Source organism: Trachemys scripta, chromosome 2 (genome assembly GCF_013100865.1).
Source record: "Trachemys scripta elegans isolate TJP31775 chromosome 2, CAS_Tse_1.0, whole genome shotgun sequence".
Taxonomy (NCBI): Eukaryota; Metazoa; Chordata; order Testudines; family Emydidae; genus Trachemys; species Trachemys scripta.
The window spans coordinates 35,738,189-35,753,094 of NC_048299.1; the positions used below are offsets into that span (position 1 = coordinate 35,738,189).

General features: G+C 44.5%; 1 protein-coding gene across 9 annotated transcripts in view; it reads right to left on the reverse strand.

The window, feature by feature from the left end:
• Positions 1–14,906, reverse strand: part of MLLT10 (MLLT10 histone lysine methyltransferase DOT1L cofactor) — a 233,769-nt gene that overhangs the window by 38,242 nt on the left and 180,621 nt on the right. For all 9 annotated transcript variants that reach the window (XM_034760295.1, XM_034760293.1, XM_034760296.1 and 6 more), the window contains one exon: positions 3,261–3,439. In XM_034760295.1, the coding sequence (XP_034616186.1) occupies positions 3,261–3,439 (179 nt within the window). The remainder of the gene's footprint in view (positions 1–3,260; positions 3,440–14,906) is intronic.

Sequence of the window (14,906 nt, forward strand, 5' to 3'; positions counted from 1 at the left end):
CCATTGGGGGCTTACGCTCCTGGTGGCTGCAGCTGGGGCAGCCTGGGCTCGGGGTTTCTGCCCCCTGCTACTCCAGCCAGGGCAGCTCAGAACTCCTCTTCCCCTCCACCCCCTCACAACCGGGGCAGCCTGGGCTCTGGGCTTCTCCCCTCCCCTCCCACCTCGGCTTCTGCCGTAGCTCCAGGCGCTGAGCTCTGGGCTTCCTTCCCCGGCAGCTCCTCCAGGGGCTGTGGGCTTGCGCTCCTTCCAGCCTCGGCCAGGGCAGCCCGGGCTTGGGGTGTCCACTCATGAGCTGCTCCAGCCAGGGCTCTGGGCAGCTGGGGCTCAGGACGTCATCCACCCCCGAGCCACTTCAGCCGGGGCAGCCCGGGCTCGGGGCATCCACCTCCAAGCAACTTCAGCTGGGGCTCAGGGCAGCCCAGATTTGGGGGTTGAGCCCCCTAACATTCCAGCCGGGGCTCGGGGCTTTTGGCCCCCTGCCGCTCCAGCTGGGGTAGCCCGGGATTGGGGCGTCTGCCCCCTGCCGCTCCAGCCAGGGTTTGGGGCAGCCCGGGCTCGCAACTTCTCCCCCCTGCCGCTTCAGCCGGGGCTCCTTTCCCTGTGGCTCCTGCAGGGGAGTGACCCGATAGGGGCTTCTACCCTGGGGCTTTTTCCAGGGCTGGCGCATTCATTTTTCCTAGGGGCTAGCAAATTGCCTGGGGGCACCTACCTTAATCTGTCTCTGGCATGGACTACAAGCTAGGAACCCTTGGCTGGGGTGCTCCCAGCAACATGGGGCAGATCCTACTCACACCTCCACTTCCAGGAACCTCCTTTAACTGCTGGGAGGGTACTGCCTTCAGAGCCCAGCTCTGAAGACAGCATAGAAGTGAGAGTGGCAATCTTGGGAACCCCCCTACAACAACTTTGCAACCTGATCCCATTTTGGGTCAGGCCCCCCCATGGTTACAGAACTGTGAAATATCAGATTTAAACATCTGAAATCATGTAATTGACCAATTTTAAAATCCTCTGGCCATGAAATTGACCAGAATGGACTGTGAATTTGGTAGGGCCTTATTAATATTCATTGTGTTGTCCCATGCCTTATTTTCTGCACAACCTCTGAACCCTGCACTGATTAAACAATTTTTGTTAGAGCTGGTTGGAAATTTTTCATCTGACTGATTTTTCTGACAAAAAATTCCCTTTTTGCAAAACTTAAATTTTCTGTAGGAAATTTCCCACTCTTCTGCTAAAAGTGAAATTGACACAAGTTTTCCAGGAGGGCTGCTGAGGCTGAGTGTCCTGGCTCTCAGCCTCCGCCCCAGCTCCAGGGTTGGAAAAGCAGAAACCTTTCAGCCTCCATCCCAGCTCTAGGGCCAGAGTCTGAGTGCTCAGGCTCTCTGAATCTTTAGCCCCAAGGCTGGGGGAAGGCTGAGTGACTGGGCCTTCTAACTCTTTGGTAGCTGGGCTGGAAGGCTCTTATCAATTTGGCAGAAAATAAAACTGACAAGAGCCTTCTAGACAGACAACTAGGAAGCTAAACATTTCCATCTTTGATGTTTTGTCCTGGTTTGGGAGGATTTTTTTGGGGAGGTGGGGGGCGGGGGGAGAAAGGGATTTCCTTTTTCCTATCAGTTCTAGCTTTTACTACTTCCTGGTTTTCCATAAGGCAGTCATTGCCATAGTATCTGAGTTCCTCACAAGCATTAATCAACCTACCTTCACAACACTTTTGTGGAGTAGGGTGGTATTATCCTTGTTTTACAGATTGGGAACTGAGGTGCAATCGTTAAGGGCAAAATGTCCCCTTTGGGCATCTTAATTTCTGGGTACCCAACTAAGTCTGCTTTTTTTCGCAAAGGTGGTATGGTCTCACCGCTCCAACAGATTTCAACTAGAATGGAGAGTGCTCAGTACTGCTATAAAGTCCTGGACATCTGGAGTTAGAAACACAAACACTGAGGAGCATACAATTACTGGCTACTTCTGAAAATTTTGATCTAAATGACTTACCCAATATCACATAAGAACTCTGTGGCAAAACCAGACACAGAACCTAGTTCTTCAAGTTCTGAGTGGTTTAGCAAATTTACAAGACCGCTCTTTCTTTCTGCAGCCTCCTAGTTCATTCACTACACATTTTCCAACATCCCCAGTGTCTGAGTCAAGGATGCTACAGATAAACAGCCTTATTTACTACCTAACACTGCCTGATTCATTATCCAAGCTGTGTACTGAATAAAGCATGGGGTTGGGGGGGGGGGGGGAAGGTAGTATGATAATGTAATTAAATAGTACTAAGGAGTAAAAATAATTAATTTTGGAACTTCCTAACTTGTTAACATTTCACTTTTTGCAAACTTTATGTTCTTCTAATTCAACTTTTTGTATTGAATTTCCACGTTGTGCGTGTGGTGTTGTAGGGTTTTTTTTTGTTTTTTTGTTGTTGTTGTTGTTTTGTTTTTTTTAAGGAAACTGAAAAACAAGACATTCAAGCACGTGCATCAGTTTATCTGCCTGACAATGCTGAATGAAGGAATTTTGAGATTCTGTGTTTGGCTTTCAAGGGGAGTGTAGGTTAGAGCTTAAACAAGGAACCAAAAGCGATCACCCTTGGATTCCATTTAAAAACAACAGCAGCAGTGCTCTGTATTTACACAGTGGTTATTCACTAGTAGGTCTCAAAGCACTGCATGAAGACGGGTATGCAAAAATAAAATTGTTTATTGTCTAACACTAATGGCCATAATACTTTTCATTAATATGTTTATCTTATCAATTGTCTGCATTGTGTAATTTCTGATTTATAGTCATTGCTATGAACTACCCTCCTTTTCCCCATTTGTAAAATATATTGGGTTATTTTATTTTATTATTGCTGCTTTCACTCCCTTCCCTTCTCAACCAGGCATAGCCTTCTTTTCGGATTGCAGAATTGTGGCATTTTGGGCAGCTAGTAAAATATTTTTAAACAACTCCTACTTATCATTCAGATTAAGTATTTCCTCCCAATCACTTTTGCTCATAATAGTTTTCAGCTCTGGGAAATTGACCTCTTAGAGGGCCAAATGTTATACGCAGGGCTGGTGGCAATGCCTGTTATTAAGGTTGTCAGATGCTTCCCATTGTACGACCCTGTTTCCAGTTGCTTTTAAATTCTCCAACTAGAACAATTTGGACTGAAATTTTCCAAGCTGGGAAATCTTTAATTCTTATAAACTGAAAAACAATTTGTAATAATATTTTTACCCATCCAAATGCCTGTGATGATTTACCTGAGTTGTAGCAACAACAGTAGTTACAGAAGGTGTAGCTGAAGGTGACAAAGCCCCCACTTGCTGCAAGTGACCAGAAGCCTGCTGAGGTAAATGAGAACTGGAAACGGGAGTGCTAGATCCTGAGCCAGATACTGCATTAGGAAATGATACTGCTACATCATTGCTGCTATAAATACCTGAAAACAAACAAACAAAAAGTTTTATATAAAATTTCTCTCTTGTATTCATTAGAAGACTTATATTTACTACAGAAAATTAATCTAGCAAGTTAACTAAAAAAAGCTGAAGTCAAGATTATTTAATGCACATTACAGAAAATTACTGTATTAGGATTTCAAACACAGTGATAGAAATATTCTAAACTCCAGAATATTTCAAATGTCTAAGAAACATTTGTTCTGATTTAATAATATTTTTTTCTAAAATATGTGTGACAGATCAATATAGCTTTTGTACACCATATAGAATACATCTAAATATTAGCACTACCACAATTTTCTGCTAAAATGCTTGCTTTCAAGTGAGCCTGTAATCAGTTTACTACTCCAATGAGCTATAGTACAAGTTGAAATGGATAAAGAATTGCGTATTGTATTGTGCAACTGAAAATAAATAATTTAAATTAAAAATGCTTTTCTGAAAATAAAAAAATAACCATTATTGTACTACATATATCAGTTTAAAAAACTCAAATGTTGTAAGAGCATTCTTGAAGTTTAAGAAGGGTTCTTGTGTATTTTTAAAATAAAACTGACAGACAAGTCTGAGCACAGAGTAGTCAGATTTGATGGGAGAAGTGGTGCTATTCCATATACTCAAAAACCCAAATGCCACAGAGACTTCAAGAAAAAACACCAAATGCTGCAAGACTCGCGATTAAATCATGAGAATTGGCATCTCTGTGAATGTTAATTTTCCCATAAGAAGTCTTTGGCAATTGGGAGGAAAGAGATTGGGTCTGGAATTTTCTGCTACAACCAGGTAGTTCAAAAACATTCCTGTCATTGCCAGAAAGACAAGAAACAGCTTAAATTTTTCAGCCATTCAACAGTAGGCTTTTTAGAACGGTTAAGAACCTTGCAAAATTAGCAGTAGGTTGCTGAAACTCCTAGTTTAGTTTGATTTTAAGATGGAGAATAAATTTTGCAAGATAAAATGTACTATCAAATAGTTTAATGCTCATGGAGTGAAAAACTTCATAGTTATTTTTTCAGAAAGACCAGCAATAGTTTAATTTGCCAATTCATCCAATATAGGCTTTGTAATAAAATATACTACAGTTTGACTATTTGCTGTTTCTGAAAAATCCATTTGGTTTTAGGAGGGAGATGGCTTCTCTCAGTACTTTGCTACACCCGTAAAAGAACCAGATTCTAATACCGTTAGTCACATTCAGTAGCACTTTACTCCAGGAGTAGTCCCACTGACTTCACTGGGACTAGTTTGAAAAATGTCTAACACATTAAACCACCCTATTGTTTTTTAGGGGTGACTCAGCAGAGAGTAATATTTGAGGCTCTGGGCAAAGTCAGCATAAAACATGTGGCTTAGAAGAGTATGCTAAGGTATATAAAAAACAGACTTAAAAGACACATTTTCCAGAATTCATGGATAGCTAAGCATCCATGGATTATGTGACTGAAATATTAAATGTTCTGTATAATTTCTAGAAAACATGAGTAGCTTTCTGATAAAGGCAGTTCTCTTGTAAGTGGGTTATAAGAGCTTTTATGTTGATTCTCACATGCACATCACTTCTCTATACTAACATAAAATGCATGGAAGCAGAAGATGTGAAAATTTGCCCACAAGAAGTTAATACTTCTTAGGCCTTGTCTACACTACGAGAGTAGTTCGATTTTACTTAAATCGAATTTTTGGAATCGATATTGCAAAGTCGAACGTGTGTGTCCACACTAAGGACAGTAATTCGACTTTGTGAGTCCACACTAACGGGGAAAGCGTCGACATTGGAAGCGGTGCACTGAGGGCAGCTATCCCACAGTTCCCGGAGTCCCCGCCGCCCATTGGAATTCTGGGTGGAGCCGCAAATGCCTTCTGGGTAAAAAAAAAAGGGGCCAGGGTGCTTTTGGGTAACTGTCGTCATCCGTCCATCACTCCCGCCCTCCCTCCCTCCCTGAAAGCGCCGGCGGGAAATCATTTCGCGCACTTTTCAAGTCATTGACAGCGCGGACGCCACAGCACTGTGAGCATGGAGCCCACTGCAACCATCGCTGCAGTTGTGGCCGCTCTCAACGCCTCGCAGCTTATCATACAGGTTGCCCTGAGGCAGATGCAGAAAAGTCAGGCGAGGAGGCTACGTCAACGCGGTGATGGCCTGAAGTCTGAGAGTAGCACAGACCTCTCAGAAAGCAGGGGACCCAGCGCCGAGGACATCACGGTGGCAATGGGTCATGTTGATGCTGTGAAACGGCGATTCTGGGCACGGGAAACAAGCACTGAGTGGTGGGACCGCATAGTGCTGCAGGTCTGGGATGAATCACAGTGGCTGCGAAACTTCCGCATGCGGAAGGGAACTTTCCTTGAACTTTGTGAGTTGCTGTCCCCTGCCCTGAAGCGCAATGACACCCGGATGCGACCAGCCCTGACTGTCCAGAAGCGAGTGGCCATAGCCCTCTGGAAGCTTGCAACGCCAGACAGCTACCGGTCAGTCGCGAACCAGTTTGGGGTGGGCAAATCTACCGTGGGGGTTGTTGTGATGCAAGTAGCCAAGGCAATCGTTGATGTACTGCTGCCAAAGGTAGTGACCCTGGGAAACTTGGAGGCGATCATAGATGGCTTCGCAGCGATGGGATTCCCAAACTGCGGTGGGGCCATAGATGGAACTCACATCCCTATCCTGGCACCGGACCACCAGGCCAGCCAGTACATTAACAGAAAGGGCTACTTTTCCATGGTGCTGCAAGCACTGGTGGACCACAGGGGACGTTTTACCAACATCTACGTGGGATGGCCGGGCAAGGTTCATGACGCTCGTGTTTTCAGGAACTCTGGTCTGTTTAGACGGCTGCAGCAAGGTATTTACTTCCCGGACCACAAAATAACTGTTGGGGATGTGGAGATGCCTATAGTCATCCTCGGGGACCCAGCCTACCCGCTAATGCCCTGGCTCATGAAGCCCTATACAGGTGCCCTGGACACTGAAAAAGAACTCTTCAACTACCGGCTGAGCAGCTGCAGAATGGTGGTGGAGTGTGCTTTTGGACGTCTCAAGGGGAGATGGAGAAGCTTGCTGACTCGCTGTGATCTCAGCGAAACCAATATCCCCATTGTTATAGCAGCTTGCTGTGTGCTCCACAATCTCTGTGAGAGCAAGGGGGAGACCTTTATGGCGGGGTGGGAGGTTGAGGAAAATAGCCTGGCTGCTGATTACTCACAGCCAGACAGCCGGGCGATTAGAAGAGACCAGCGGGAAGCGCTGTGCATCCGGGAGGCTTTGAAAGCAAAGTTCCTGAGTGAGCAGGGTAACCTGTGACTTTAAAGTTTGTGTACAGAGAAGCCGAACCTGCCCCCGTTTCTTTACCCAGTTCATGTTGACTATCCTATCCAGTTACATACCCCCTTCACCCCACTTCCAACACACGTTTCAAAATAAAAATAGTTCTACTTTGTTAAAGCACACCGTTTTCTTTAATACTGTTTTCGCGGGAATTTTTTAAAACTGGGACGCAGACTGTGGTGCGGAGCGGGTGTAGTGTAGTCGCGCGAATGCAGCTTCTAAACTCAAGGACTGACAGGCTCCGCTGCGGTGGGATGGTTGTTTCAACGGAGCCTGTCACCCCTCCTGATAGGGACTGTGTGTATGGGGGGTCTATGTGACTTTGTGGCAGGGGGAGGACGGTTACAGATCCCCTGCTGTGTGGCTCTGTGATCCTGCCTAAGGACCGCCGCTTAAGATCTCTAACTGCCCTCCCCTGCCACAAAGTCACAGAGCAACCCACCCCCCACCACATAACATGAAAACAACCTCCCAGACTAACCAGGGTAAGTAGTCACTGCATCACTGCACTATGTATGTGCCCTGCTGCTGTGCCTGCCCCCGACTATGTACCCTGCCAAAGGTGACTGTCCTGTCCAATTACCAACCCCCTTTCCCCCCCTCCTCCAAAAGAACATGATCGAAACAGTAGTTAACAGAAACATATTTTTTATTATCAACTACACATGGAACTGGGAAGTGAAACTTGGACGGGGGCTTGTGTCAGGCGGGAAGGAAAGAACTTGTCAAACTTTGGGGAATGAGAGCCTTCTGCTGCTCGAGCTCTCTGCAGGGGTGGAGTGAGAGTTAGCAGGGACTCTGCCGCCTCTCCTTCTGTGCACTTTGGGTGAGGGGAGTATGGGACTTGGTGGCGGGGGAGGGCGGTTAGAGATGGACTGCAGCGGGGCTCTGTCCTCCTGCCTCCGTTCCTGCAGAACATCCACAAGGCGCCGGAGCGTGTCCGTTTGCTCCCTCAGTAGTCCAAGCAGGGTTTGAGTCGCCTGCTGGTCTTCCTGACGCCACCTCTCCTCCCGATCCATGTTGGCTTGGTGCATTCGGGTCAAGTTCTCCCGCCACTGGGTCTGCTGTGCTGCCTGGGCTCTGGAGCAGGCTATAAGCTCTGAGAACATGTCCTCCCGTGTCCTCTTCTTCTTATGCCTAATCCTCCCTAGCCTCTGGGAGTGTGATGACAGGCTAGGTTGTGAGACAGTCGCAGATGGGGCTGTGGGAATGGGAAAAAGGGAGTGAATTCCTCAGAAAGATAAATGTAGTTGTGAACAAAGAACATAGTCTTTCTCTGTGAACAGGACCATGCACAGCACCTATCACATGCGCACTCAGCACAAGGTCGAATTCTCGGCCTTCGCATTCAGTGTCTGGGGTTTTGCGGACCACATTTGAGAACCGTGTCAGGACAACGGAATTGCTCTTGCACGCAGACATGGTAAGCCGTAGATTCGTGGCAGCTTAAAACTTTAATATTAGCAATGGCCTCATTTCACATTGAAATCAATGTCGGTCCCTGCTGCCAGCAATCCGGCAAGCAGGAAGTCTGCTCCTGTGCCACACCCTCGCGGCTGTCCCCGGGAACGATCCCTTTCGGCTGCCCCTCTCCCGCCTCCACCGCGTGGCTGCAAACCAGCGGTTACAGTTCTGTAAAGGAACGGTAAAGCAGTCCCAACACTAACATTCCCCTACCTCATTCAAAGCAGGTCATCATGAGCGACATCACCCTCATGAGGATCTCTGAGAGCGACAGACAGAGAATGCTCCGGGAAAGCCTCCAAAGACCAGGGCCGTATGCCGCCATGCTGTGCCAAGCAATGATTCCGGAGTACTTGCTAGTCTCGTGGCGCGGCAACGTGTCCTACTACGGAGGACCCAATAAGGCCGCTCTCCCCAAGAACCTAATGCAGCGGATTTCAAATTACCTGCAGGAGAGCTTCCTTGAGATGTCCCAGGAGGATTTCTGCTCCATCCCCGGACATATAGACCGCATCTTACTGTAGCTGCAGTAGCAGGGACTAAACAGTAGAGCGGCTTGGGCAGGACAATCATGCAAAACCGGACATTGCTAGATTTTTTTTCAATAGTTGCACTGCCCATGACTGAACCGTAAAGTTAATCAAACTAATCATGAGAAACCCATTTTTTAAATTGTTAATATTCATGTTCTGTTACAAATAAATGTTTAGATGTTTACAACACTTACTGGATGATCCTTCACCAGATTCTGTGTCCGGGGTAACGGCTGGGGAGGGTTGGTAGGGGATCTCTGTAAGGGTGATGAAGAGATCCTGGCTGTCGGGGAAATCAGCGTTGTGAGCGCTGTCGACTGCCTCGTCCTCCTCATCTCCTTCCTCATCTTCCCCGTCCGCTAACATGTCCGAGGATCCGGCCGTGGACACTATCCCATCCTCAGAGTCCACAGTCAGTGGTGGGGTAGTGGTGGCGGCCGCACCGAGGATGGAATGCAGTGCCTCGTAGAAACGGGATGTCTGGGGATGGGATCCGGAGCGTCCGTTTGCCTCTTTGGTCTTCTGGTAGCCTTGCCTCAGCTCCTTGATTTTCACGCGGCACTGCGTTACATCCCGGCTGTATCCTCTCTCTGCCATGTCTTTAGAGATCTTCTCATAGATCTTTGCATTCCGTCTTTTGGATCGCAGCTCGGAAAGCACGGACTCATCGCCCCACACAGCGATGAGATCCAAGACTTCCCGATCAGTCCATGCTGGGGCCCTCTTTCTATTCTGAGATTGCACTGCCATCAGTGCTGGAGAGCTCTGCATCGTTGCCAGTGCTGCTGAGCTCGCCACGATGTCCAGACAGGAAATGAGATTCAAACTGGCCAGACAGGAAAAGGAATTCAAATTCAAATTTTCCCGGGGCTTTTCCTGTGTGGCAGTTCAGAACATCCGAGCTCTTACTGCTGTCCAGAGCGTCAACAGAGTGGTGCACTGTGGGATAGCTCCTGGAGCTATTAGCGTCGATTTCCATCCACACCTAGCCTAATTCGACATGGCCATGTCGAATTTAGCGCTACTCCCCTCGTCGGGGAGGAGTACAGAAGTCGAATTAAAGAGACCTCTATGTCGAACTAAATACCTTCGCGGTGTGGACGGGTGCAGGGTTAATTCGATGTAACGGCGCTAACTTCGACATAAACGCCTAGTGTAGACCAGGCCTTACTCTTTAAAACAGAACATGAGGAGACAAATGTTTGACACTTTGTTTAACATCACTTACACAGTCACTAAACATGGTTTCAGATTTGAAATAAGTCCAAAAATAATGTTCAAAATTTAGAACAAGACTAAAAATGATCTTATTCATGTATCATCTATATCATTGGAGTACATGTCTTAATAGAGACAACTGTAAAAAACTTCTCAGGAATGCATACAGAATGCAAGATTTATTGCTGTGCACATTACATGGATCTACTGACAAGTCTGTAGCAGAGCAAGAGTAAGGTATACAGCAGATTTGTGCATGACAAATTTTGTACTCCCTGTGCTGACATACAGAAGTAGACTTCGAATCTGGGACAGCTAATGGTAACATACACAAAGTAAAAAGAGCTTTAAAAGTGGTTGAGTTCAAATTAGAACTGACTAGCCTAAATTAAGAAAGTGCAGCAGTGAATAAAGGCTGTTCAAGTGGTGTATAGGCCAAATTTAGACAACATACACCCTTTTTATGTTGCTGTTGTGCACTACAGCAAACTTGAGCTTGCAATTCAGGATCTCAAAAAAAAAATTAATCCTATCTTTAGAAGCGTGAATGTATTTTGAAAGACATTTTAATGTTTTCCATTTCAGTCCCAAAAGAGGAAAAACATCAAACTCTTGCTGATGACTGAGGCAACAGTAAGCTATTTGGGAGGTATCTACAATACACCTCTACCCCAATAAATGCGACCCGATATAACACGAATTCGGATATAACATGGTAAAGCAGTGCTCTGGGGGGGCAGGGCTGTGCGCTCCGGCAGATCAAAGCAAGTTCGATATAACGCGGTTTCACCTATAACGCGGTAAGATTTTTTGGCTCCCGAGGACAGCGTTATATCGGAGTAGAGGTGTATATGCTGGATTGCTAGTCGGTATGAACACTTTGAAGAAACATTTTCAGGTAGTCCAAGCTGGGAATATTCTTGAGGAGATCAAGACAGGCAAGTCTGTGGACAGAAATCGTAGACGGATGGATGTAATATTATACCTGATGTCTCTCTTTCTATCTTGAGAAATATCTCGTTTGAGATTTTGCAAGAGGTCTCTGGTGGAACTCACAGCAATGAAAGACAACCCTGCCTCTTAAGGATGGCGAATTTGAATGGGGGAAATAATTTTGGTTTTCTGAGAACAAACAGCAACTACCACATACATGGTTTCAGTGCTTTGATTTCACAGAGACCTATTGTTTAAAAAACATGTGATCTACTACAATGTACATGGAGTGAAGAGGAAAATGAGTGTGCCTTTTAACAATGATTTCCTCTAAAATTACAATTAAAGACCATAGAATACACAAAAAGTGATCGGTTTCATATATGATTAACAAAACTTTTCACCACAGGCCACCACAAGCCTGTCAGGATATGTTCTTTTGTCCTTTAGCACTACAGGAACAGAAGATGGGTTTTCCTATAATGAACTTAAAGAACAGAAGCTATTTGTGGACAGTCAGAGTAGGCACCCAACAGCAACAGTATGCAACTCTAGTGGAAGATTGTACTTGTGTTATTTTGATTTCAAACTAGAGGAATACTACATATGATATTTAAATATGAGAATTTTAACTGACTTCAAAGTATTATAGGCTCAGTTCTGACTCAGTCGCAGATAGGTGGTGGCAGTGACATTTATTTTCTATTGCAGCATGGACAAAAGGTGTATGATCATGGAGTCAAGAGAATCAAAATGAAACCCTGGTAACAACAGTTGAAGCATGAGACAGAATGCAGAAATTTGCCTATAAGACAGTGACACCAGCAACAGTATTTCATTTTAAATTTACTCGAGAAAATAAGACTACAACCTGAAAATTGGGACCACCTTATTTTCTTGTCTGAAAACCAATTTGAAGTTTTAGTTTAGCTATCTATGAACAAGTAATCAATTTTTTTTTGCCTCAGCCTGTGAGCAAGAGTCAGAATTTCAATTCCAGATGCATTTTTGGGAAAAGTTACAGTTTTTCATTTAACCTATTTCTGTATTATCTGAATTTTGCCTATCTAGATGTGATATATAACCAAATTATAATATATTCAAAAATATATGCATTTAATTAAAACACTAACACTAGTAATACTGCAAGATGAGCAAGAAATAGATTACTTAACTTGTGACCTTATAACAAGCCATAACTACTCTTGTTTTCAACAGTTTGGGGCCCTTTTCACAGGCAAACCACCCTCATTCTCCATCTGAGACCAACTAACAACAACATTCTCCTTCAGTTCCTTGATGAGCTGGAAGCAAAGAGCTCTCCGCATTTTAAACGTAACAGATATGCCCAAAGAATATGCATATGATAAAAAACAAGAAAAATTTAGACACAGAAAATGTCCTCTCTCCATAAGCCTGAGGGGAGGTGGGTTAGAAATTAGAAATCTAATCAAATATTATCTTCAGAAAATTAGAATTATAGATAAGTAATTAGCTATCTCTTCTCTAAAAAGACTATGTTTGTTAGATTCATACTAAAAAACTTGAAATGAGTTTCCACAAAACCAAGATTCTCCAATCGTATAGCAACAAAAATTGTACAAGACCGTTTCATATAAGCCAAAAAGAAACCATGGAGACTCTCAAATCTCCATGCACAACAGGAGATACGAGAGTTGGGAGAACATTGAAGAGGTGTCAATAGATAAAGGCAGGTCCATATGACCTCAAGATGTGCAAAAACCTTATTTTCTTCAAGATAGATGTATAGCTGGACATTCCTTAATATATTAACATAAATTCAAATGCTGTATCAGATGTTTGCTAAGCTGTCCAGAGAACATGAGTATACCCAACATTATTGACAGCCCATGGAAAAGGGTCAGCTTAATAAACAATCTACAAGAATATCTTCCACAAGAAAAATTGGTATGAGAGGGGAAGATACTCCAGTTGGATGATAATCTCCATAAAATTATAGATCAAACGCCACACAATTTGACAAATAAAAATAACATTTGGGGGGAGGGATAGCTCAGTGGTTTGAGCATTGGCCTGCTAAACCCAGGGTTGTGAGTTAAATCCTTGAGGGGGCCACTTAGGGATCTGGGGCAAAAATCAGTACTTGGTCCTGCTAGTGAAGGCAGGGGGCTGGACTCAATGACCTTTCAAGGTCCCTTCCAGTTCTAGGAGATAGGATATCTCCATTAATTTAAGACATTACAACAATTCTCACTTATCTTGAGGGAATTGGGTTAAGATGGGAAGACCTATAGTTTCTCCCAATTATCCAGAAAAACCCTTTGGTAGGTGAGCATCAACAGAATTTGATTCTATTCATAATGATTCTTTAACAAATGGCTGTCAGTGTATACATACAGTGACTAGTAAGTACAACTAGTCTTTCTCCTGGTACTACTTGCGGTTTTTGCTTTTCTATAAGGCCCATTGTATAAGAACTGCAGAATTAATATCTCAAGTCTTTGTTGATCCTGATTGGCCAGACGGTCCCAAGGAGTTGTTCAGGATGGACATATTGCCCATGAAGTGAGAAAACTAGAACTGACCTACGGTGTTAGAGAGAGGATCTGTTACAGTGTATTCAACCAAGAAATTGTACAAAGCAGAGATCCCTAAAAATATCATAAATATACTATTTAAGGAGGAGAGAACTTCTGTCTTTCTTAACTCTCCCTCCCTACCTAAGTTCCCTCCTAGCTGCGCAACTGGGCGGCTGCCCAGCAGTCTATCAAGTGCCATGTGCACTTCAGGTGTCCCTCCCCCACACTGCCTTGCTGCTCCTGCCCTCTGCCTTAGAGCGGTTCCCAGGAGCCTCTTGTTTGCTGTGCAGAGTGGGGGGGAGGGACCCAGAGGTGCTGATGTCTCGGTGTCGTCCCCCCCCACCCCTGTACCCCCATCTCCACAGAGCGGGGGGCGGGGGACACGACAGGGCTCAGGAGGGAGGGAGCTTGCTGGCAGCTGCTGCTGTGTCTGAATGTGCTGATCTACTTAAAAGGGCAGCATACTTAAAGAGGCAACACACATCTCTGTCACACACACACCCCATACATGGGGTGCGTCTCTGTCACACTGACCTCCCAACATATACTTGTATTGTTACTTCTTGATACTTCTTTCAAAAGTGTGTTATTTTAGTTTTTTGACTGGCCTATGCATTTCATAATTTTTATTTCTCTTATGCTTAAATTTAATTATTTGAGAAGTGAGTTCTAAAATGCCTAACCTGTCCTGGCTAGAGTAATTATCCCTATGGCAACTTTTTAAAAATATATCTATCATATCTAGGTTTCTGGTTTCCATTGGTGGTGCATATCCACACATTACCTCGATATGGTGCACATAACAAAATTCATTCTGCACACGTATGAAAAAAATTACAGGGAAGACTGCTCCCTACTCATTTTTGTGTACTGCTTGCTGTGTCAAAAATGTCTCTTACTGGAACAGCCTGCATAATCCTGAATGAAATGTGCACTACCTGTTGATCTTCTTTCCAAGAATGACCCTGCCCCAGACTGCCTCACTCACCCAAAATAAATCTCTCAGGTATTTCTGTGATGACCAAGGTCCATACACGTAGTTACAATAGTTTTGTGAAATAAGGTGTATCTGTTAAGAAGTGATCACGCCTAGAAAAAAAGAACAGGAGTACTTGTGGCACCTTAGAGACTAACAAATTTATTTGAGCATAAGGTGCCACAAGTACTCCTGTTCTTTTTGCGGATACAGACTAACACGGCTGCTACTCTGAAACCACTTCTAGAAAGTACATCATCAGTTAAGAAATTTTTGATTTTTCTATCTCGGCCTAGCAAGGAGATTGTGACTTTCTTTTAGATGAAGGATAGTCTGATCCTTTGCGATTAGGTTAATGCAACATGCTCTACACTGGTCTAAACCTTAAGACAACCTGATATATAAAGTTGGTACAGAATGTAGCACCTCCCTCATTAA